At 33.8% G+C, this 25,391-nt stretch overlaps 1 protein-coding gene across 2 annotated transcripts in view; it reads left to right on the top strand.

The window, feature by feature from the left end:
- Positions 1-2,017: 2,017 nt before the first annotated feature.
- Positions 2,018-25,391, top strand: part of LOC143248519 (TOX high mobility group box family member 3-like) — a 152,100-nt gene continuing 128,726 nt past the window's right edge. Inside the window, exon 1 of one of the 2 annotated variants that reach the window (XM_076496956.1) lies at positions 2,018-2,728. In XM_076496956.1, the coding sequence (XP_076353071.1) occupies positions 2,696-2,728 (33 nt within the window). In that variant the 5' untranslated portion in view covers positions 2,018-2,695. The remainder of the gene's footprint in view (positions 2,729-25,391) is intronic. The other variant, XM_076496945.1, reaches the window with a different exon arrangement.

The following is a 25,391-nucleotide window of genomic DNA, read 5'->3' as shown; positions in this document are numbered from 1 at the left end:
AATCACGTTAGCTATTTGTACAAATTTACAAAATGAATATATCGTCATATGGTAAATCCTATGATAGTCTGGTTATTGTGATTATAGCTCATCTGTTAACACTTCTATAAACAATATTTGTTCATCTGTTTATTTTTAGCACAAAGCTGCACAGTGGACCATCTGTGCTATGCCCGTCATACGGATCGAGTCCCGAATACAAACTTCATATCTTACTTATCAAAACTAGTCAATCTATTTTTCTCTTTGTTTTTCGTTTATTAGTATTGTAGTGAATTTACTTTAAAAACTCGTACGTGTTATGAATACGAATGTCCGTAAACAGCCATTTCTTCTTATTTCAATCTTTTAATAAAATAAACATAATACAATAATATGTTTTTATATAATGGTTAGCGTGCCAGACTGTATATGAGCAGATTCAAGGTACACATCGCTGAACATGTTTCGCATTTTCAGCTATAGGTGCGTTATAAAAGTGATAGTCAGTTCCAATATTTGTTTCAAAGTTAGAATAACGGTCTGAAATGTTGCTGAACTTTCCTTCTGGTTCAATAGTTCAAAATTAGAGATAGCTCCACCTTAACCTCAAAGATAAAGACAGATCTTATGCTTTATAAGAACCATAGTAAAGTACACCAACAAGTGAAATCTACCGGGTATGGACGCAAGTCTCTCTGAGACTAATTAGAATGGAAAAGACGAAACGGTCATTGTAAGAAACTTGGCTGAAAGTAGACAAGCAGGCTAAATCAATAATTCATTTTTCATTCTCAATAACACGAAGGACATTACATGAAATGTATTTTAATTTGTCTTTTACTCTCCACCAAGGGCTTATCGACTGGCGTAGTGAGAGGTCCCTGAACAGCCTCCTTGTCTGAGATATCAGAATTTAGTCTTTCAAGTTGTTAAGTTATCACTGTATAATGACTTCCACTGACACAACGCTATACAATGGGTTATCTGTACTCTGCTCATTAGAGGTATCTGACATGAAGTTAACGAAAGGATAGTCATACTATGTAACCATGTATTTCCAATCAGATGAAACCTGGGATCTTTAATAGTAGTTTGAAATACCATCACAGAGTTTTTTGAATATTTTAAAAGAGTAAAAATATACTTGTTAAAGGCAACAGAAGCCTATTTATTTTGTATTTAATAATACTCGACCATTCTTCTGCTCCAGATTAACTATTTGCCCTTTCTTCTTCCCCTCTCAATAAAAAAGTCTTAAAAACGACATTTATCACCATAGGGAATCTGCAATCACACAGAATTTGAGGAAAACCTAACACTGATGCGACTAATTTATTCTTCTAGATTATTCAGCAAATAATACTGAAAAACAATACAGTGAAACAAATATGAAACCCAATCTAGCATTCGGTTCATCGCTTGTCACTTGTCGAGTTATACCTACATTAAATAATGTGAGAAAACCAAAAAAGTTATATCTTTATAAATCTAATTGGAATTTAAATAGCTGAAGGCTACATGAGTTTCTAGCAGTGATTACTAAGGAGATGCATAAGTAGCCACATAATTCATTAGGACAGTTTGTTAACTTTTGTTGCGTTGTTTTTGATTTCCTAATACCATACACAAAAATACAGACTTTTACGTATAAAACAGCAAAAATATACTTATTTTAAATACATGATCAAACTTGTAACAAAGCAATTTTAAAATAACTTCAAGTTTTAACATGAAATCTCACTCTCTGCTATAGACAAATGATTATTTGACAACATCTTGAAGAACTTAATATTTGAGGTCAAGTTAATATTACAGTGAATAACATCGCAAGATTGTTTCCCGAATCGCGTCTTCGTCAGAGGAATAAGCGATCCCAGCCAGCGTTGTACACTTCCTTCCCTACACTGAACTTTGGCATGAACCAGTTGCCAACAGCAACAGCCAATAGATACAGACTGGAGGTGATGGCCTCGAGCGATGGCTGCCATCATTGGAAGGTACCAATCTGGCTGATGACAACAATACATGAGACTGCGTGCGAGATTGAGCCGCTGGGATGTGTCACGATAGCCTATTGCTCACGCTGTGTTGTTACTAAGTGGATGTCACTATCCCACTAGGAGCAATAGTCTAGATCGCGTGTTGCTCTGTTCTCTTTTTTATTACTATTTCCCGCGTGAATTTTTGTAAGCGACACGAACTTGTTATAGCATTATTTAATTTTTTTAACGGACTTAATCTCATAATCCAATAGCACTAGCTTAATGTACAGTGTGCTTGTGGACACACATCTGTGTAACGTATCACCTGGATAACCGTCCGGTGAAGTTACGCAATACTTATAATAATTGTTCCGGTATTAACTTTCTCTTAATAATAGCTGTTAGTATTGACAGCACAGTATACAATACAGTAGCAGCGTGCCTAATATGTTAACACGTGTGCACATTTCATTAACTTTACTGTAATTGAGTCGTAAAAACAGTTAAGCAGAACGTTATAGAGAAATCGGTTAAACGTCGCTTCATTTGATTAATAGGATAGAAAATTTTTAACTGTAAAAGGCAAAAAAAAAATCATATCGTTCATTTAGAACTTTTTTGTTTCCTGAACCTTCTAAATCAGGGATTAAAAACATTACTATAATAAGTAAAACGTACTGAGAAGATTGAACAAAACAAAAAAAAAAAAGCCGCTGGTGACGCTTTCCACAATGGCACAGATGTTTGGCCACTATCTGCATCAGGTAAGTCAGAAAAACATAACACACAGATATATATTTTGAGGTAGTATCTGTTGTCGTTGAATGCTTGTTTAGTTGTTTTGTTGTTGTTCTTTTCGTGTTGTTGATGATAGATAACACTGTAAGTTTTCCGAGCAAAGTAGAAAAGTGGGATTCTGGTAATCCCATTCTGACTATGGTTATGATAAATGAAATAATTAACCGTGTGGTAAATGTAATAATGCACTACTGTCAGGTTTAGTTTCTGATTGCGCTTCCACTTTCATAAGGAAGATCGTTTACACTTTTTTTTGGAAGCGATGATTATTAAGTGTGACATATTAGAATGAAAGACATTATCACACCTCTCAAAAATCACTCTCTATCTGCATTCTCCACATCTAAAATGGCTCTACAACGATAATTTCATGAGTTCAGGCTTTTTGTAAAAGTGTAAATTACAATAACAGGCGTAATACGTCGCGGCCCGGCATGGCCAGGTGGTTAAGGCACTCGACTCGTAATCCGAGGGTCGCGGGTTTGAATTCCCGTCACACCAAACACGCTTGTCCTTTCAGCCGTGGAGCGTTATAAAGTGACGGTCAATCTCACTATACGTTGGTAAAATAGTAGCCCAGGCGTTGGCAGTGGGTGGTGATGATGGTCCCTAATTTAACAGTGTAGACTAGAGAGATGGCTAGTGCAGATAATTCTCGTGTAGCCTTGCGCGAAATTCAAAAAACAAACAAACGTAATACGTCGTCTCCGGTAAGTGTGTGTGTTTTCTTTTAGCAAAGCAAAGGCTATCTACTCAGCCCACCGAGGGGAATCGAACCGCTGATTTTAGCGTTGTAAATCCGGAGACATACCGCTGTACTAGCGGGGGTCTCCGGTAAGTAAACAGCTAGAAAGATATCCAACAAGGCGATTGCTGTCCATTTCAGCTTTGTTCATCATGAAATCTCCGCATAAACTGTATAAAAGAATGATAATTGGTTATTGGTAATTCTAGTTCACTTTATTGGATAATCATAGATCTTAGTGGATTAAATATCGACTTTTTGAAAGTTAAAATTCTACCTAATTTGGTTCCTTTTTATCCCTCTGGATTCCTAGAATAGATTTTAAATAAATTTCCCCATAATTTGTGCTGAAAACCTGATGTTAGAAACATTTGTCTGTTTTATTACCTCTACGTGTTGACCAGATGTCAAATGCAACTACAGTATAAGTTGGATCACAGACTTACATATTTTATACGTTAACAGTAATATAATTGGAAGTATTGGGATTATATATATTAAGTAAAGGAAAATATACTCATAAATCAATACTTCGCTCAGGAGCATTATTTGTTTTAAATTTTCCGTTAAATGACTAGAAAAATTATTGCATTTAAGTGTTCGTAAAAACTCTTGTATTTTTTTACATTTATTATATGAAACATGATTATATGTATCCATTGTAGGTGCAAGTTAATAACTTAAAAACTCAACGTATATATTGTTGTATAAACCATTAGCGATAAGTTTAAAATGAAACGTATTATAACTTGTTTTAATTTATCTCATTGCCTGTGTTAACATTTATTCATAATTATCTTTTCATTAAGGTTTGTATTTTAAAGTACTTTATGTGATTCAAATGTTGGTTTTACCATCAGTGGCACAAGAATTAATGAGGACAAAATTGAAAGACATTTGGAAGACAACAGATGTAGTTCGATCATTCTGTCTAACATACTACGATGTGGTGCAACAGTAGTTGAGACTTGTGTTAAGATAATTGTTCATAAAAACTCGTTTTTCTTTTTTTTACATTTAATATATAAGACATTATTATAAATATCCACTGTAGGTGGTGAACCATCCTTTTATGAAAGAACCTAATCGCTGTACAGTGAAAGTTTTATTTTAAATGTATTTCAAAATTATAAAACTGCGACAGATTTCAATACTTTCATAGAGCGTGTGTGGCCTCGTTGCTAGTGTGCCCGCATGGCTCCTTAGCCTTCGCAACAAGAATGAACTGATACTATTGGGACCGTGGGTAGGGCTCTAAATGTGGCAGTTAAATCTCATTATTCAATCAAGAAAGAATGTTGATGTTAACTAGCTGCCTTCTCTGTAGTCCAGCTGTTATTTCCCTGTGGTTGGGACGTCCCCTTCATGTGGTCAGTGAAAAAGTTGAGGAAAGAAAGTGGAAGCATACTCGATATATCTTACTGTGGTCTAACAAGATAAAAGTTTCTTTAAAAGTTTGACAACCACAGGTCTAGTCTACCATTTCAAAAAACAAAAAAAGTGGTATTTGCTAGAGGTTACGAAACAAAGTATTTTTATTCCACATATGATGTAGGTTAGGTAATTACATATAAATTGGAAACAACAGAATGAGTTATAATTTCGTAAGCGTACATATGGGTGCGCGCGTTAAAAGAGCTGGAAGAGTAGTATGTTCATGGAAAATTTAATACAAACAATATGCTACGTACAGGTTATTTCCTGTGTACAGTTGCAAGTATTATGTGGTATATAAATATATGTGCATAGAATAATAATACTAATATAAGGTGGTTTATGTGGCATCCTGGTGATAGATACATATACATCAGGGATTGATTTATTGTGTGACATTTTTGTAGTAATAAAAAATATTTTCCGCAGAATTATTAGGTCAAGGATACCTTTATAATGCATATGAATTTATTTGACTATTTACATCACAGTTAATCACTTTGCGTCAATTTTCAGCAACATAGAGAAAGATAAAGACTCGCTAAAGCTGTTTCTTGACTTTCGCGCAAAGCTACATGAGGTCCATCTTTGCTAGTCGTCCCTAATTTAGCATTGTAAGATTAGAAGGAAGGTAACTAGTCATCACCATCCACCGCTAACTCTTGGGCTACTCGTTTCCAATAGTGGGATTGACCGTTACATTATAATACCCTCACGGCTAAAAGAACGAGCATGTTTAACTAACGGGGATTCGAATACGCGACGAGTCGAGCGCCCTTAATCACCTGGCCATGCCTCGGCACTCTCTTTCTTTGAAGAAATACACTGAATATCACAGTAGATCCTACTTAAGTAATACCAGACGTAATGAAGAAACTGACATCTATATAAATCCATTATTCGAGAAATACTGAAATACAGTTTTACTCATGGTGTGTGAATCTAATGTATAGAGACGGGTCTTTATTATTAGCTCATTTGATGCGAGTCACGTTCAATAAAAACAGACCTAGTGCAAAAACACACACAAAATGTGCGCGAAACTTTTTGAAAATATCAATATTGAGTTGGAACTTTAAAATGTTTTAGAACAAACAGAAACAAAGAGGTTGTAATGAAAGAAAATATTTTTCTGTCAATATTGTTTCATATACGATATATAGAAAGTTTATATGTCTTTAAATAACGGTTTTAAATAATAACTTATAGGCTAAGAGCTCTGGCATATTCACAAGTAGGATTCTGTTGTGTTTTGTTATACTAACATAAATATTTGTTTTATGCTTTGCTAATAACTAACATATGAAAGTTTTATGATTTTTAGACTATGGAATACATTGAGACTGGCTTGAAATTATTCTGCTCTAGGTAACACGGCTGGGCGTAGTCCAATGGTTAACACTTCGACCTCTAAACTGGAAGGTCCAATGTTCGAGCCACGATATACCACTAAACACATCCTTCACTATCAATTTTAGGGGTGTTATAAACATAACCATTAGGTTAAAGCTAAGTGCACACTATGTAACACCTCATCTCTCTATTTCGTTAAAAATTAGTTCACACTACAATCCATAAGAATAAGTGAAGGGTGTTAACATAGTCACACAACAAACAGCCGCTTGTCTTCTTACACAGTTTTAGGAAAGTTGAAAAGGTTTCAACATTTTGGTGGAAGTTTAACAGATTAGCCAATCAGTAAAAACTTTCCTCACCCTCCAAAATGACTACAGAAACTACGATGTTGTAAAATATTTCTTTTTACTCAGCTTTTTACTTATTCACTCACTTATTTATGCCAAAAGGAACATTTATTTTAATAGCTGATATATAGCCGAGTCCTAATATATACATATATATCTGACTTCATTGTTCATTTTCTTACTTTGTTGTCTGTGTATGATTTTCATAAGTAAAACAAACACAACTTATACAACAAGTAAACCTTATTGTTGTCAGCGTTGTTGTCGATGTCACACTTTCAACACCTCAGAAACAGTCTCGATATCGTAAACAATCCAATAATTCAATACCGCTAATTCGTCGTTACGTCTCTTCCACGGCCTGGCACAGCCAGCTGGCTAAGTCACTCGACACGTAATCCGAGGGTCGCGGGTTCGAACCCCCGTTGCACCAAACATGCTCGTGGGAGCGTTATAACGTGATGGTCAATCCCACTATTCTTTGGTAAAAGCGTAGCCCAAGAATTAGCGGTGGGTGGTGATGACTAGCTGCCTTCCCTCTAATCTTACACTGCTAAATTAGGGACAGCTAACGCAGATAGCCCTCGTGTAGCTTCGCGCGAAATTCAAAACAAACCTCTTTGATCAACATTTCTAGTACCAGACCCTAGAGTTATCTATCCTGGCCTTTACACTGCTTGTCGTTCTGGTGTAATATATCAATATACTACGGATAACTTTACATTAGTGTAACATATTTCAGAGTTTATAAATATTTTATGTTGTAACCAATCACTGTGAGAGTAGTTACGGGAGTGAAATCTTAAAGTTAACTCCGCCATAATGACAACGACAGAATTTATAAAGTTCATAAAAATTAGCGCCAAATTATGTTGATGTCAACGAATTTGGACATCCATCAAACATTCATCCAACTTTAATATTTCCTAAATACATTTTAATAACATTCTTTCCACTTTTAATACTCACATTACAAAATACTGGAATATCAAACCGGAAAATGAAGGTGTCGCAGATTAGCAAGTTAACCAATTAGTGATTAATCGATCGGACAGTAATGACTAACTAATTGGGGATTAATATTAATTACTTTGGCAATACCAAATTTAGGAATTTGTTCGTCTGCGCGGTTAGAATATTTACACCTTCAGTTCCCAAATAATATTTGAAAATTATTGTACCCATTTTAAGTTTTTTTACAATGCTATTAAAGAAAAACTGGTATTATGTTTGAGTGACGGAAGTAGAACTGTAGCTGGCGCAATTTTTATGCTTTTATACTCCATTTTATTACTTATGTATCACAATGTAAAGTAAGTACATTTAGTACGCTTTAGTAAGTAAAGCGAAATACTTCACAAACGCTGAACACAACATGAATTTCCTCAAGATCCAGATATCCCATCATCAATTCATTTACGGAGCTTTAGCCATTGCGACGACGAACGTTTTCAAAGTATATTACTATTATTTTACTTCGTTGAACCAATGAATAATTTTAGGGAAAAAATATGCTTCTTTTCTTTACACAATCAGTAACTACAGTGCAGTGTAGTATAACTGTTTGTTTGTTAGGTAGCCCGGCATGGCCAGGTGGTTTAAGGCGTGCGACTCGTTATCTGAGGGTCGCGGGTTCAAATCCCCGCCGCACCAAACATGCTCGCCTTTTCAGCTGTGGAGGCGTTGTAATGTGTCGTTTAATCCCACTATTCGTCGGTAAAGGAGTAGCCCAAGAGTTGGCGGTGGGTGGTGATTACCAGCTGCCTTCCCTCTAGTCTTACACTACTAAATTAGGGACAGATAGCACAGATAGCCCTCGAATAGCTTTGCGCGAAATTCAAAAACAAACAAACAAAACCAACGCAGGTACCGAAATCAGTTTTCTGACATGATAAAACCTTAGATTTACGGTGGAGCCACCTGTGGACCTATAGTATAAGCCTAATATAGCTTAAATTGCACTTTTTATTTTAAGTGTTTCTGCCATTAAAAATATGAAAAGGCTTAGTTTTATATCTCTTTCCATAGCAATAGGTGCCAATTATCATTTACCTGTTAATTGCCATTGTGGTTGATTGCTGATTGTGTGCTCATTAGTCATTAATATATCTAGTTTCGTATTTCGCTTATGAGGACCAGTTTTAATGGAAATTGGCCCATCTCCGGCGTTAATCACAGCCTGAAATATTTTTATTAATGTATATCATTAACTGTTACACATCTTGAGGAACAAAATTACCAAATCTATGGTAGTAAAATTTCGGGTTCAATTTTTGGATAACATTGCAAAATGTCCGCGGGAGGATTGAATTGGACTTACCAACTACCGCGGCTACCCAAGTGTGTCATGCTTAAAGAGGTTAAGTCCACTCCCACAGAATTCTATGAATAAAAGCGATACAAAATTGTCCAATATATCATAATCTGACAATGAACATACAGTTCTCTTAATTCTTATGATGATTCTATATTCGACTCTCATCACAACTGAGATAATAAAAGTTTATTCAAAGTGTTCACCACATCCCAGTTAAACCCATCCATCCAAAACTAACAATTATCGACGAGATTTACTACAATGGTTATTTACCAGTTTCATTACCCCAATTTCATTCCCAAAGCACCATTAGAGAATCAATGCCTTACATTCACAGCTGAGTGAACTGAGTGGACTGTAGCCCGTCTATGAAATTCAACAATATTGAGTTGTCTGAACAAAATAGGTACTCTAGCCTGCAATTGTGAGCTCCCATAAATTTCCGGGTGATAGGTGTAATAACGGATGCGAAGTTTAACTTCATAAGTTTGTTTTAAAACTTTCTTGAATCATAAAGTGGTTAATTTTATGCACCAACATCTATAATTGTTAATTTTAGGTACTAACATCTATATTCCGTATATTACTGCATTCACCAGCCTTCTAGTGTTTCAGCATTTAACCCAAAGTAAATATAAATATGAGAAGGCGTATTGAAATATAGTGGACACAAATACAACAAAAAATAATAAATGAATAATTCTTCCTACTGAAGTACTACATGTTCTCGTACTCACATGTACTAATATGATTTTAAAATATTGTTTTCTATTATAGGTAAAACGTAATAGCTTTTTGTTTGCTTGTTTTACCGCAAACACATACATTTGGCTATTTGTGATTTGTTTACTGCGAGGTCTCGAAATATGGATTTTAGCGTTGTCAGAGTCCTTCCAAGCATCATACATGTGCACACTCATGAATCACTCTGAACTTTAATACAGTGATATATATATTTAAAACAACAAAAGACTTGTTTACTTTGTTTCTTGTTTTTATAGAACAAAGCCACAATGACCTATCTTCTGTGTCCACCGTGGGAAATCCAACCTGGATTTTAATGTTGTAAGTCCGTATACTTACTGGTGTTCTACCGCGAGACCAATAAGAAAGAAGAAAATAATTTATTAGTACTCCATCATTATCAAATTGTATCGTATAAATTTAATTTCGCATTAAAAAATTGATCATTTAATATTTGTGCTTATATGTATTCAGGTTAAGAATTTCTTTGAATATATATCTTGCGCTTGAATGTTTCCTTCTGGGCATGAGTGTTGGTCGGTTTGTATGTGTCACTGTCAACATAAGGATTTACCTCGAAATTGAAAACAGAAGTTTTACCGGTAATAATAATCTGTATTACCCTCACGTTCAGGTTTTAGTTAGTAGGTGTCATATTCCCAAACACTGTATAGCTTTTGTTGGAACGGCTTCCATTATTAAGTTATTTTGGATCATTCGTTAAACTAGAATACAAAATCCAGTCCCCTTAAATATATGTATAACTAAACCGTTTTATTTCTTCAAGCTTTATGCATTACACAGTTTTACGCAGCTGATAGGTTTAGTTTCTTACCCTGGCATGGCCAGATGATTAGGGAGCTCGACTCATAATCTGAAGGCCGGAGGTTCGAATTTCCGTTGCATCAAACAAACTCGTAATTTCAGCTATAGTGGTGTTAAAATGTGACGGTCAATCACACTATCTGTGTTATAAAAGAGTAACCAAAGATTTGGTGATGACGAACTCCCTTCCCTCAAAAATTTCGTTGCTAAATTAGAGACGGCTAACGCAAATAGCCCTGGTGTAGTGTTGCGCAAAAATTCAAAAAACAAATAAACTCAGCCAGAATTCATAAATAAACTCGGTTTAAACTAAAATTACACTTGCTTGCTAAGTGTATTTTGCTTTCCCGTGTATTTGTATATTTCATTATGAATAGGAACGGACAAGTAGGGGACAAATATTTGCGATTGTACCGCTCCCCTACCCCGAGGAAAGACTCTCTGACTAACACAAAATAAAAAAAATTAATTACAGTTTAAAAAAAAAACATTGTGTCACTCACAACAATGATTTTGGTCCTTTTATATTATCCAGTTGTTTTTAATTTTTATTAGCATGTCTTACAGCTTATTCTTTCATAAATATTTGTTCTGTCATTAAAAAACAAACAATATAGTTGTCGTTACTTTACATCTATTATTAATGTTAGTTTGTATTTTGTATATTATATATTCTTTCTACCCTAGAAAATCTTCCCGGGCGTCAGAAGTCCTAAATCTGTTCATAATCGCAAACAAAATTTACGTCATCAAACTAACAAACTGAATGACAGTTACAAACAGTTAAACGATCAGTTATAATTGCATAACAAACTCATTGTTAACCTAACTCACTCTTTATAATTACTTCAAACTGTTATAAATATTTTGGAAAGAAAATTCCAAACGTTCAAGCACGCTCTCCTCAGGTCAAATCTCCCCCTGGCCAATGAATACACTTAAATTAAAAACACAACCTACTCGGCTATGAGCATTTCAGACATAACTTTTTCAAGCCCTATCCTCACACACCACCCAGCATCATGTCAGTAAGACTGGTGGCTTAAAAGCCAAAAGTCAGTTTTGATACATATTGTGGTTATGGCCCGACATGGCCAGCTGGTTAAATCACTTGACTCGTAATCTGAGGGTCGCGGGCTCGAATCCCGGTCGCATCAAACATGCTTGTCCTTTCAGCCGTGAGGACGTTATAAAGTGACGGTCAGTCTCACTATTCATTGGTAAAAGAGTAGCCCAAGAGTTGACGGTGGGTGGTCATGACTAGCTGCCTTCCCTCTAGACCTACACTGCTAAGTTAGGAACGGCTAGCACAGATAGCTCTCGAGTAGCTTTGCACGAAAATTCAAAAACAAAAACAAACAGACACATTGTGGTCACAACACAGATTGTTTATTGTCTAACTTTGTGTTTAGAAACAAGCAAACACAATTTTTAAAAAATGTTAAATATAAACGTATGTATCGCTAATTAAATTTTCTTACAAATAATTAATTAACAACAGTAATCATTTGTTTTTCTCTAGAGGTAAAATTTTAAACTCGTTGTTTTCCATACATATATAGTTCTCAATTTATGTTGAATAATCTTTTTGGATCTCAGCTTCGGAACCTGTTTGGAACTCTTTTATTATTTTTTCCTTTATTTGCTTAAGGGTAACATCAAAAACACTGTAAAAAATTGTAAGACTGTCTCGGTTGTATTGCAAATGGATAATTGACTGATACAATCACTACACCCTTCCAGCTACATCTCAAATTGCAATCTTCATGACATCTAAGGCATTGTTTTCTAAAACTCAAAATTCCCTTATTCCAACGCACAACCATCAACATGGGTCTGGTTCATTTCTTTCTATTAGGTTGTTCGTAAAATAAAGGCGAATTTTTATATCAAAATTTTAGTCATTTACAGAGATAAGAAACCTGCATTTTTTACAACTTCATATAAACCATTGAAAAACTAAAGCTTTCTTCTATTCATTAGTGGTTTTAATTATTTTTTAAAACTTTATTTCCAATATTTCAAACCCTTACAACTGATGATGAAAAAAAAAGTTGCGCATCATTTTTTCGCATGAATTCAAACTTGGTCATAATGCATCACAAGCAGCTCGCAATGTCAACCAAGCATGGGCGAAGGACTAACTTCGAATGTACAGTACAGTGTTGGTTCCAAATATTTCGTAATGGAGATGTGAGTCTTGGAGATAAGGAGGACAGAGGATGTCCTTCTGCTGTTGAAATCGACCAACTGAGAACATTAATGGAAAGAAACCCGCGCCAAACTATTCGAGAAATGACAAGAATTGGGTGTTGGCATTTCACAATTTTGGACCATATCGAGTAAATTTGAAAAATAAAAAAGCTCGAGAAGTGAGTTCTACACCAACTCAGTGAAAATCAGTAAAATCGCCGTTTTGAACTGTGCTCTATGCTGATTTTGTGAACAAGAAATGACCCATTTCTTGATAGAATTGTCACCTGTGTTGAAAAGTTGATCCTTTACGACAAACGAAAACAATCTGCGCAATGTGACTTAACAGTGACGAAGTTCGAAAACACTTCCCAAAGTCAAAGTTTCACCAATAGAAGATTATAGTTACTGTATGGTGGTCTGTGGCCGGTATTATCCATTACAGCTTGCTCAGAAAGGGCTATAAAACATCCTCCTTATTCCCCAGCCTTTTTCAAGCACTTTCTACAGGACAAAAGGCTCAACAACAGTGCATTAGTAGAGAATGGATTTAAAGAATTTTTTAGTTCTGGGACTTTAGTTCTAGTTTTATCATCATGGCATAAATATTTCACTAGGTAACACAAATTTTGTTCCTGGATAGTATGTGTTATTTCTTAATAGCTTATGTTATAAAAGTACAGAAAATGACCATTATTCCCTCCAAACTTTGCTTTTGTGACCTGGATAAAGAAATTCAGAATTTAACCTATTTTCTATGTAAAAACTAGCAAATTTGCACATTTTCATTTACATAAAGTTTGAATAAAACAACATATGAATCAAGATTTACATGTATTTATAATAAAGTTATTCAAAAATGTTTAGAAGTGAGTAGTGTTTCGAGATTTGCGACTGTAATGTAAATCACTTTCACATATCAGCCCCTCAAATATAGTCTCCCATCATGTTTTCGTTATACATACGATCCTTGAAGAAGAAGCTTGAAAAATGTCGGTGACGCTTCCTCTGACTTGCACACTTTCATCTAACAAATACCACTTCTTGAGCCTAGATGTCAAAAGCTCGACATTCGACCAAAATGTCTGATCAAGTCATTGAGGCCTCTTTGGTTTGGGTAGTATGGGTTTCTCTCATCAGCTGCACCTCTGAAATTGTAATTTGGATCTTCAACGTCTACCTCCTCTTCTGATTTGCTGCTCTCTTCTTAGGATGACTGTTTTCTCTCTGGCGAAGTGAGTACAGGGAGCTCAGGGCAGTGAAGCACTGGGGCGATGGATGACGGAAGGTCTGGATACATGATAGAAGATGCATTATTGCCAGCTCGACGATTGGAAGGGTCTACCATGCAGTAGTGGCAATTGTTTGGGTGGTCTGTGGGTTCACGTCAAATTCTTGGAAAAGCGAACTTCATGGCTCCATTTTTCCCTCTGTATCACTGCAAAAGAGCAAAATAAAATTGTTATTATGAAGAATAAATTTATTTCATCAACAACTAATGTGTAAGAGGTCATGTGATATTTTTTCTATACTATTAGAAATGTTTAAAAAATTATTTGAAAGATATTTAAATTTTAAAAGGTCTAAAATTTGTATAATATAAAATCTTACTATTCAAGCAAACAAAAATTGTCCATCTTACTTTCTAGAGTTTTTTGCAGTGTTAGCAGGTAAAATAAGGTGCCCAGGGTTTGTCTTTATCCCTGACAGGCATGCCGAAATATGCCTTGTAGGCTTCACACATTTTAGCAGATGCTGTCACAGAGTACTTTTTCGCTCTTGTCTTGATAAATTGGCCAAATACGTCTGGAGAATGCTTGCAGCTTCTTGATGCCATCTCTGATAAAATCAAATAAGTCTATGTGTTCACTTAGCAAGCTAGAAATAAACTGAAGAGGTGAGTCCCAGTGTATATATTATTGTGGAAAGTTCTAGAAAATTCTAAAAGGTTCTTCAAAATCCTCATAAGTTCTACAACATTCTTGAAAATTCTTGTAAGTTCGAGAAAATTCTCCATCAGCTACTTAGCACTGAATCTACCTGGAATGTTCTGGAAAATGGGTAAATTTGAAACTTTCATTATCCAGGTCATAAAAGCAACGTTTGAAGAAAAAATGAGTATTTTCCATTTACTTTAGGCATAATCAATTGGGAAATAACACTTTCTGTCCAGGAACAAGAAAAAGTAAAAATTTTGTTACATCGTGTAATTTTTTTTTTTTGCAAAATTAATAAAGTTGCCTTCGATTTTTTCTTTCTATTAAAATTAAAATTTAAAATCTGCAATTATTTTACTAACAACCTAACGTAAAGTAAACACTGCTTAGATGTTAAACATGTTGCTTATTAGTATAAAGGATAATTTATGGAAAATAATAACAGTTAAAAGTAGCATTGTTCAAACATAAACAAAGCCATTTTCATGGTTTTGGAAACTTGTATACCTGAACTGAAAAATGCTCTTATTTTAAGACAAAATTTCAATAAATAATAATAATTTTTGAATATGTGTAGGATATTTAAACTTATTCATAAACATACTTAATCGTAAGAAAAAGCAGTCGATCACCAAATTGACTAATTATGGCATAAAATATTTGCGCCTAGACTTCTATATGTTTGGGCGTGCAGGAATTTTTTTTAAATCAAAGTTTTTTGTACTTTAATTACAAGTACACTTGCTTGAACACACAAATATATGTATATGTACGTATTAAAAAATAATAAGTTTTTTTGTATTTGTAGTTTAAGTATGGGTGCTTCAAAATCCTCCAAACTGGAATTTCTATGAAAGATATGCCTTAGGTGGTTTAGCAATAATTCCCTAGGATTAAAATTAAAACCCAGTGCACAGGTAGATAGCAAATAAAAAATGAAAACCTATAACACTATGAGTTATTACAATAACTCCAAAATGCTTGTCGTTGTGTGTTTTTAAGCGCATCACATCATAATTTATAGCCGTATATTTGATATAACTTATAAGCTGTATATACCATGAACTACGTTGATGATTCATGATAAGGATAAAACTCCAATAAAACATTCCGAATAAACACCTTAAACAGTAAAAATTCAGTTCAAATAACACTTTTAAACCTATAAAGTTGTACACATGTAAAAATTCACAAAAGTGAGCATATTATACTTACAAGAAAAAGACACTCCGTTCAGTAGCTTGGAACCTTGCAACTATACCTTTTGTATAATACTAAAGAAGTAGAATTATCGAAAAGTCTGTTTGTTTTTCTGTACTTTACATAAGATAACAAAATACCATATTTTTAGTGTAAATGTTTTTACCATTACCCCTTTGAAGTTATCTTTCGTACAAATATTGGGTGTTCCTTTAAAAACTTAAGTACAGGATGAAGCAGGAATTACCAGCGAATACAGCTAAACGTTGGACGACTGTATCATGTAGATACTCAATGATTTGTACACTATACAACTGGTATCTTTAGGGACTTATTATATATGATGTGAAGGAGTGAAAACAGCAAATGTGATATTAAATTTTTCTTTAACACATTAGTAGAATAGTTACTTTACAAGTTACGAAAGTTTATAGCGATGTTTCATACATGTTTTGTTTGAAAAAGCTGCGTTTCTACTAGTAAAGTTTTGTACATGCTTAATAGAGTTGTGTCTTAGTTTAGACATATATTTACCCGTTTCTATGCATTAAATATAGAGGATTTAGCTACACAGAAACTATAAATGCTCACTATATACTCTAACAAATCTCCAGCTGCAGATTAACATTTCACATCTCAAACTAATGTCTCTACCAAATATATCCTGGGTAACAACATAGAGCTAAAATAGGGCTTTGTAGTTTGAATAAATAGTGTCTACAGTATCTACAATATTATTTTCTTACTTCTTAAGAATCATTATTTGTGGATTTTTAAATTTACATTTTTTATTTATTTTGTTTCAATCTGATACTTTAGGATAAACCTTATTTATTTCAAAGCATGAATTCAAAATGATCAACCACTTGTGCATAACACAATGAACTCCATGTTTTAATGTCACCGATTCTGTTCAAAAATTACAACTTCCAAGTTTGTATTTGTTACTATATAAACTTATATACATAATTTCATAACAAATATACACATTGAATTTATAGAATTCACGATTACTTTAAGACTGATGACCTTGAACTTTGTAGAAAGATAAACGTTGGGAACGCCAATTGCTAAATGTACTTTTCCACTTCAAATCATATCACTGATTACACTATGTAACACAAATTTTGTTCCTGGATTGTTCCTTAATTTCTTATGTTGTAAAAGTACAGAAAATGGCCATTATTCCCTTCAAACTTTGCTTTTGTGACCTGGATAATGAAATTTACAAATTAACCTATTTTCAATGTAAAAACAGGCAAATTTGCACATTTTCATTTACATAAGGTTTGAATAAAACAACATATAAATCACGATTTACATGTATTTATACTAAAGTTATACATAAATGTTTCGAAGTGAGTAGTTTTTCGAGATTTGCGACTGTAATGTTCACGTATCAACCCCGAGATATAGCTTCCCATCATGTTTTCGTTGTACGCTCCCAGGTCACAAAAGCAAAGTTCGATGATAAAAATAGGTCTTTTCCATTTACTTTAGGCATAAGCAATTGGAAAATAACACTTTCTGCTCAGGAACAAGAAAAAGTAAAAATTTTGTTACATAGTGTTATTCTTCTCTCTAATAGATGACAAAGACGTGTTTTTGTTTGTTTTTTGTACTCTTGTGTAGGCCGCTAAGTTAGTACTGCAATTGAAAAGACTAGAGTTGTTGCATGTTTATTCGATTATACGACATTGTCCCCATAGGACCAATCTCTAAGCGCATTAGTTCTAAACGACAATACATCCAAGCCTAAAATCTACAATAGGGTATTAACTCCCCTTGATTAAAATGTTTACCATTACGAACCTTGTTTTTAAACAAACTAACAGCTATCAGAAATTCCAATTTCTCATTCTAAACTGTATTTTTCGTTGAGTATCAATGATTTCATTCATGTGTGTCTGTTTATATATATTTCCTTTTTCTTGTAAACGTTATGTGGTTTATTTACTATATTATATGCCAAGTGGTTAAGATGTTTGACTCGTAACCTGAAAATTCGAATCCCCATCACACCAAACATCCTCGATCTTTCATCCGTAGGGTTGTTATAAAGCTATGATCAATCCCACTATTCGTTGGTAAAAGAGGAATAAATGGGTTGGCGGTGGGTGGTGATGACTTGCTGCCTTTCCCTCTAGTTTTACATTGCTAAATTAGGGAGGCAAGCGCTGATAGCTCTCGTGTAGCTTTGCACGAAATTCAAAAACAAACAAACATTATTATGGAGAATAAATAAGTTTAACAATAGGAATGCTGTTCTATGGAGGATAATATCCATTGTAATTGTCGGAAATTTTTAAAAATGAACATTTTCACCAATTATCAAAATAAAATGATTTACGTGTACTCCTTAATAGTATAAATGTAATGTTGTTGGGCTAAGGATTATTCTACAGTAGGCGTCTGTGACTTGCTGGCGAAAATTCAACTATGGATGAAAACCACGCATTTCACTTGCTTTCAAATATATATTCGGAACAACTTATACATGCGTACAATAAATTACTCATACTATAGAGATTATACACATGTCATAAACATAAACACTATATATATAGTTATCTTATAGTTGTCCAAAGTACATTTAGGCCTATGCAATTACTTTAGAATTTCAGGTAATAAGTCGAACAATCTTCTCTATTACTATTACACTAACATCTTGTGGGTGATTCATTTTCAAGTGCGAAACGAGTTACCGTAATTTTTTGGTCTTCTTTCTCAAAATATCCTCTGTTCCTTCTGTCAAAGTGCACTCACCTGATTCAATTACTTTAAAACTACACTTTGACGGAATAAATTATTTTTCTTATCTTCTTTTCTATTGTTAATTTTCCTCTATGACATTAATCATTGGGTCTTTGTTAATCGTTAGGCCTATCACTCCCACGGTACTTAACTTCACGCCGAATTTTTCTTCGCCCGTAACTGTACTCTCCTCTGCTACTATCTGTTTGGTCCCCCGCTAAAACAGCGGTTAAGTCTTCGGATGCACAACATTAAAATTAGGGGTTCGATTTCACTCGGTGGACAAGCAGATAGCTCGATATCGCTTTGCTAAAAGAAAACACACACACTGTCTGTTTGTTTTTTCCCTCGCCTCACACTACATATATATTTATTACTTAAACGTCTACCTGTTCTTTAGAAATCTCTGTATTCTTTACGTCATTGCATTGCACGCAACATTCGATACGGCCCGGTGTGACTAGGAGGTTAGGGCGCTCGACTTAAAATCTGAGGGTTGCAGGTTCAAACCTCCGTCACACCAAAAATACTTGCTCTTTCAGCCGTGGAAGCATTATAATGTGTGATCAATCCCACTATTCATTGATAAAAGATTGGCACAAGAATTGGCGGTGAGTGGTAACGACTAGATGCCTTTACTCTAGTCTTATTCTGCTAAATTAGGGACAACTAGTGCCGGTAGCCTTCGTGTAGTTCTGCGCTAAATTAAAAAAACAAACAAATAGACATTTGATAATCTCAAGATCAATGAATTATAAACACAACTTCCTGCGATCGTCTACTTTTAACTTTTATTGTAACCGAAACTAAACAATAATAACGTATTTATTCGGAAAATAAATTATTCAGTAATATCTAAACTAAACAATATTTTATGTCCTGGCAGTAATAATGGTCTTCGGGAATAAAATCATAAGGGAATAGTGTTTGCACTTTTCGTTTTGTTTATTCATATTGGGATCTATACGTTGGGGTCTGTTCCCAGGTGTGACAACGGTTTGTTTACGGAAATTACGGTTTTATAGAGCTGACATCCAGGTCTCAATTCCCGTGATGGACACAGTAGATAGTACAATGTGGCCTTGCTCTAAAACAACCAATTTACTTTGGCACCCCCTGTACAGTTTTCAATCTCGTTATTTTTTTTTTTTTGTATGATCTTCCTCTAAGACTTGCTTGCAGAGTAAGCCTGTTTTTGTTTTGTTTTTTTAACAAATAAGGTGCTTCATCAGTCTTCACTGTGTCCATGGTGTAAAATTATACATCTTATTTCTCCAAATACTAATTTTCTCTAAGAGTTTAGTCGTGGTCTGTGTGCTAGACTAAAACAACTACTTTTTGCACGATCACCTATAGGTTAACACAGAAGTTTATAATCTGCTGTAAGATATATTGTATTGGAATACTCGGTACTATCTGCCACTGCGTCTTTCTCTCGTATACGACGTTTTGTTTCATTTTTCATCGTTAACTTTCAATAACACTGTAACGATAGTGAACAACAACAGAGTCTGTTACTTTACAAAACAATCTATGTATCTCCGTTTTTACTTTCGATATATATTGCCATCGAATCACATAGTGTAGAGAATAAAGTAGGAAACTCTGGATACAAAATCCAGTTAATATCAGTGATCAGTGATGATTTCGAAAAAATATGACGATTGATAGCGAGAGGTAGAGCTGGCCAACGCAAAAGATTGTTGTCATCGCGTTACTGTAAGTTATAATGATGATGGATATAGGCCTACAAATATCATGACCTCCTAGATGGCACTAGGGTGAAGCGATGATGCAATGATACGATTTTTGTTGTATTGGTTTTAAGATAATACTCTATTCCTCTCTGTTTAAAACATATAACTGTCCACGAGAAAAATAACTACGCAAAAATTTAGAATCTGTTTAATTTCGTTAAAAATAAATTACTTTTTCAATTTCTTCTCGCCTGAAAGATTAGGTTGTGAAGCCCTCGAGCACCACATATCTAGCATTAATGAATTTGAAATTTCAAGATGTTTACTTACTTTGTTCATTATTCTTTTTAAAGTAACTTAGTTGTTAAGATTACAAGTTGAAATTTAGAAACAAACAATAAATACTTTCCCATACAAACTTTATTTAATGTTCGTATAAAAAATGATATGTCATACAAGTTAGTAACTCACTACATCATTTGCGAATGTTCCACTTTCTATTTTCACAGTAGATAAGGTATTTTTTTGTGTAAGTGGTAATGAAGTTTTAAAAAATTAATTTAAAGTTTAGCAATATGAATATAATAGAGAATGGTGTTATTAAGAGTTCTGTACTGAGAAATTTATTCACAAATATTTTGTCACTTTGCGTTAAAGAAACTTACGTTTAATAATAAAAAAAATAAATATAACTGATTTTAAGGTGCTTGTAAGAGAATTTGTAATTACATATAAAAATATATAGAAGATTTTAAGATAATAAAGTGGTTTATTTTAATAGTTAATTAATTTGTAAAAAACGAAAATGCTAAATGATTAATAAAATTGACCAAAATGTTATACAAGTTCTTGGGTTTATTATATTTTGCATTGTAGTTGTAAATAAAGGTTTGTAAACTAAGAAAAAACAACAAAAACATAGATCGAAATCTGACGAGATTTTTGTTAATGAATATTTGTTAAGGAAAACATTACCACTGTTATTATATATGTTAAACTTTGTACTTACAACGTTTGGTTAAGATCATTTAAATTTGTTTGTTTCGTTGCCGTTGTGACGAGACGCCACTGTTCGGTTCCTCCTCAACTCAAACATGTAACAAGACTAGCTTGCTCAATCGCTCGTTCTTCTGAATGATAATAAAGTAATTCAAATAAATAACATGTAGATTCTTGGTGTTATAAGTAACAAAAATAAGTAATATTTTGTTATTTATTACTATTATATAATCTGATTTGTCAATACTGTAAATAATCTCATAATAATTACAATTTACTTACTTAATCTATTTCACACCATAAGTGTCATTAGCCAACATAAATGTTGCTGTAAATAATGTCAAAATCGTAGTTTATCAAATCAACTTAAGGATGGCTGAGCGCAGGTAGCCGTTGTGTAACTAAGCGCGAAAATTCGAAAATAAAATAAATATACTTTTTTATTACTGTTGCTACGAATTCTGTAACAGTTTTGTGAAAATTCAGCTTATTTAAAACATTTCTTTCTTTGGGAAGCTTGGCCAACCACGTGTAACAGTCTTGAAACACGGAAAATTTCAGTTAGGTTTCAATTAATTTCAACTTTAAAACATTTCCTATCAGTAGATGCACTAAACTAGTTCCATCAATATCTGACTTATCTCAAGTGATGGTAGATAGTGCAACAGCTACAATAATGCACGATTTTACGAGTTCATCAGGTTCCACGTTTTTCATCGCTTTAAAGCCTCACAGAAAGTCAATATTTCCATTAAAGTACAATTTACTACCACACATATACATAAAAATTAGTTTTGAACCATTGTTTTACGAAAATGCTTGACATATTCCCATATTCTTAACTTGGAAGTCATGGCTGGGAGTAAGCTAGTAGTTAGCGTGTCGAAATGTGGATCCAGTGGCGTATTGTTTGCGTTCCGATACGGCAAACTCGCGTTCCGCTATTTTAGACTGTGTGTGCTTTATAAGAATGACGATCAGATTGGATTATTTAGAGGCGAAAGAGTTGTATACGTACTCTTGACTTACTGACTCCTTTCTAGACTATCAGAACAAAATCGCAACACAGAAAATCGTTGTGTAACTATATGCGTGTGTTCGAAGAAATAAACTAACTAACAAGACTTCTTTCGTTTGACACAAGTCTCTGATTATTCTAGGACAACTGATAATTATTCTCCTAATTTTAGTGCTTGGCATGGTACTTTTGAAACCATTTCGTGTATACTAAAGAAATAGTGATCACATGTCGTTGACTAAATTACCAGCAGAATCGATTCTCATTATAAATCTGTAAGATGATAGCTCATCTGCCAATAATCCAGCTCCAGAATATGCTAGTTTATTTGCTTTAATTTATTTCAATCTCATTACTGCTGTCAATCTACCTTTTGTTTTAGTTTATCTTTTTTTTTACAATTTTAAGTATCCAATCTAATGTGAGAAAAAAATTTGAGAGTGATAATGACAAAGGACTGAAAAATAACCACCTATCCTAATTGATGCCACAAAAATAACAAACATCGTTTTAAGAAAACTAGAAAATGTTTTTGACCACTTACAAAAATTTACAATATCACACAGATGAACAGCTACAAGGAACAAAAACAAAACTGATTTTCTTCAATTTCGACAACCTTAATCATATACCCTTGTGTTGGCCTATCATACTTGTGCTATTATCGTCTTTCTGATGTTATCAGCCTTCTAACTTTATTCCATGCTTCAGAAACGATAACTTGGCATAACTTGATGGTTAGGGTGTTTGGCTCGCATACTGCAAGCCGCGAGTACTAATTTCTTCACTAATCATACCGGCCCTTTTATCCGTGGTGGGGTTAGAATGTAAACTTCAATCCCACTCTTCGTTGGTAAAAGAGTATCCCAACAGTCAGCAGTAAGTTGCATTGATTAACTAACTACCTTTCCAATCGTCTCTTACTTCAAAACTGGAAAAGGATAGCGTAGATAGCTCTCAAATGTCTTTGCGCGAAATTCAAAAACAAACAGACAAAGGTAAGACCTCAAAGTGACCTCTGATAGAACAGAGCATATGGTATCCTCGACATTAATGTAATAAATGAAACTTACTTCAATATTTACCTTCACTCCTTGGATATTCAACCTTCTTTAAACTACCAACAGTTGTTTTTGATGGCTTACAATAAAAGTAAAGTCCACCATTATTAATTACTATTTCGTACCGTTAATATTTAGAACAATTAGACCATCTTCTATTGCGAACATTTGTATCAGCTCGTTCTGAGCTTAAGGTCAAAATAATGTTTATGAGCCTACAATCACGTTCATTTATTCTTTATCATTCATAGTTTGTCATTAATTAAAATTCAGGTAAAATATTTCTGAGATTATTAGTTAACTTATCAACAGTTTCGTGAATAACTTGATTTGGTTTTCCCACATGTATAACTACTGTAATTATCCTGTTAAATACACTTGTTAACTGCAACTATTGCAATTATCCCATTAAATATACCTGTTAAATTCTGTATTTCACTTCTTATTACAATTTGAATTTTACTGAGTTCTGTAGAATTCGTTTTCAACTAGAACTTTAAATATCTTCCATTTCACAAGGCATGCCACCTGTAAATTGCTTTTATAGCGTATTTCAATACGTTGCCAAAAACACAAATTTCTATCGGTCAATTTCTTTTTCTGGTCATCAAACAACTGACAGAAAACATTAATCAAGTTTTAAAGAATACGCATACAATGGGAGTGACACGTTTTCTATATATTTCATTTTCGATAAATTGTTATTATCTGAAAATCGTCTTGAAAAAAGATTTTTCGTTTGTAGAGAAAATGACGCCTTTATCTAAAAAACATTCTTATTTGGCCGTTTATTTTTTATGGCTATGAACTGACGTTCATTTCCAGTATCTTCATGTTACCTACATTGATTGTTTCTTTAATATGCAAACAACCCTTTGATGCTACTGTGATGTCCTTCGATTTTTATCGGGTAATCCATTTCTTTCAGTTCATTACCAACCTATTATTTCTTACAATGAAACGCAAATTAAAGAACAGAAAGTAAGAAGTGTACCTATTTACCGTTTTCGAGCTTCCACTTACTGCTTTCTTTATTTTCTTTGTACCGCACTTGAGTTACAATTTTTTGGTTTATTCACCCATTTTGTAAACAGTTCATTAGTTAATTGTTGAACAACTTGATATTTGTTTTTATTTCTCAAAGTTTGTTCAATTCTTTGCTTGGTTAATTGTTGTTGTTTTTAATTATTTGTCTTTAACGCTTTCTGAATCACTAACCTTAACTTATGTATAACAATTCCCCTACCACGGAACACTTTTATACATTCGTCATCACTGACTTTTATACATTCTTTTCAGAACGTGTACAATTTCTCAAATGTGTTACATGATAGACTCAGGCCTTCAATAACAGTTACACATATGTTATAAGAGCTGTCATGCATTTACGTATAACATGCTAAATAATAAATAGAATAGTTATGGCCTATCTTATATATAAAGTACGCGAGATTTAAAGTGAATAATTGATCATTTAAATGCTCTTTGGCAACAGAATAAAATTAGATTGATAACTACTTTTTGTTGTGCAAAACATACAATATATTACACAAAATAATGATATAAATATTTTATGTTAAATGTCGTTTTTTAACTAACAAAATAATTCAAAACTTTTGACATAGTAGAAATGACCAATAGATCCAGATCTTGCGATCTCCTGTGATCAACCGCACTCTCCTGCATCCTTGCAGTTATAGGGGCATTGGCAACGGCCCCTGATAAACAGTATGACCACAGATAAGTAGTCAAATGCTATTATTCGATTTGGCATGAATAGCTCAAGAGTTGGTGGTAGATGGTGTTTACTAGTTTCCTGTTATTTAGTCTACCAACTTAAAATTAGGGATAATTAGTTGATAGCCCTCATGTAGCTTTGTGCAAATTCAACAAACAGATAATAGATAAGCATGCCCAAACAAAATATTCCACCATGTTGCCATCTTTGGTAATAAAAACCAAACACTTATAGGAATCGCTTTAGAACTAGGTTTTGGCTTTA

Source organism: Tachypleus tridentatus, chromosome 1 (genome assembly GCF_004210375.1).
Source record: "Tachypleus tridentatus isolate NWPU-2018 chromosome 1, ASM421037v1, whole genome shotgun sequence".
Taxonomy (NCBI): Eukaryota; Metazoa; Arthropoda; class Merostomata; order Xiphosura; family Limulidae; genus Tachypleus; species Tachypleus tridentatus.
Note: the sequence above shows the minus strand (reverse complement) of the source record. Positions and strands in the feature narration are given on the sequence as shown.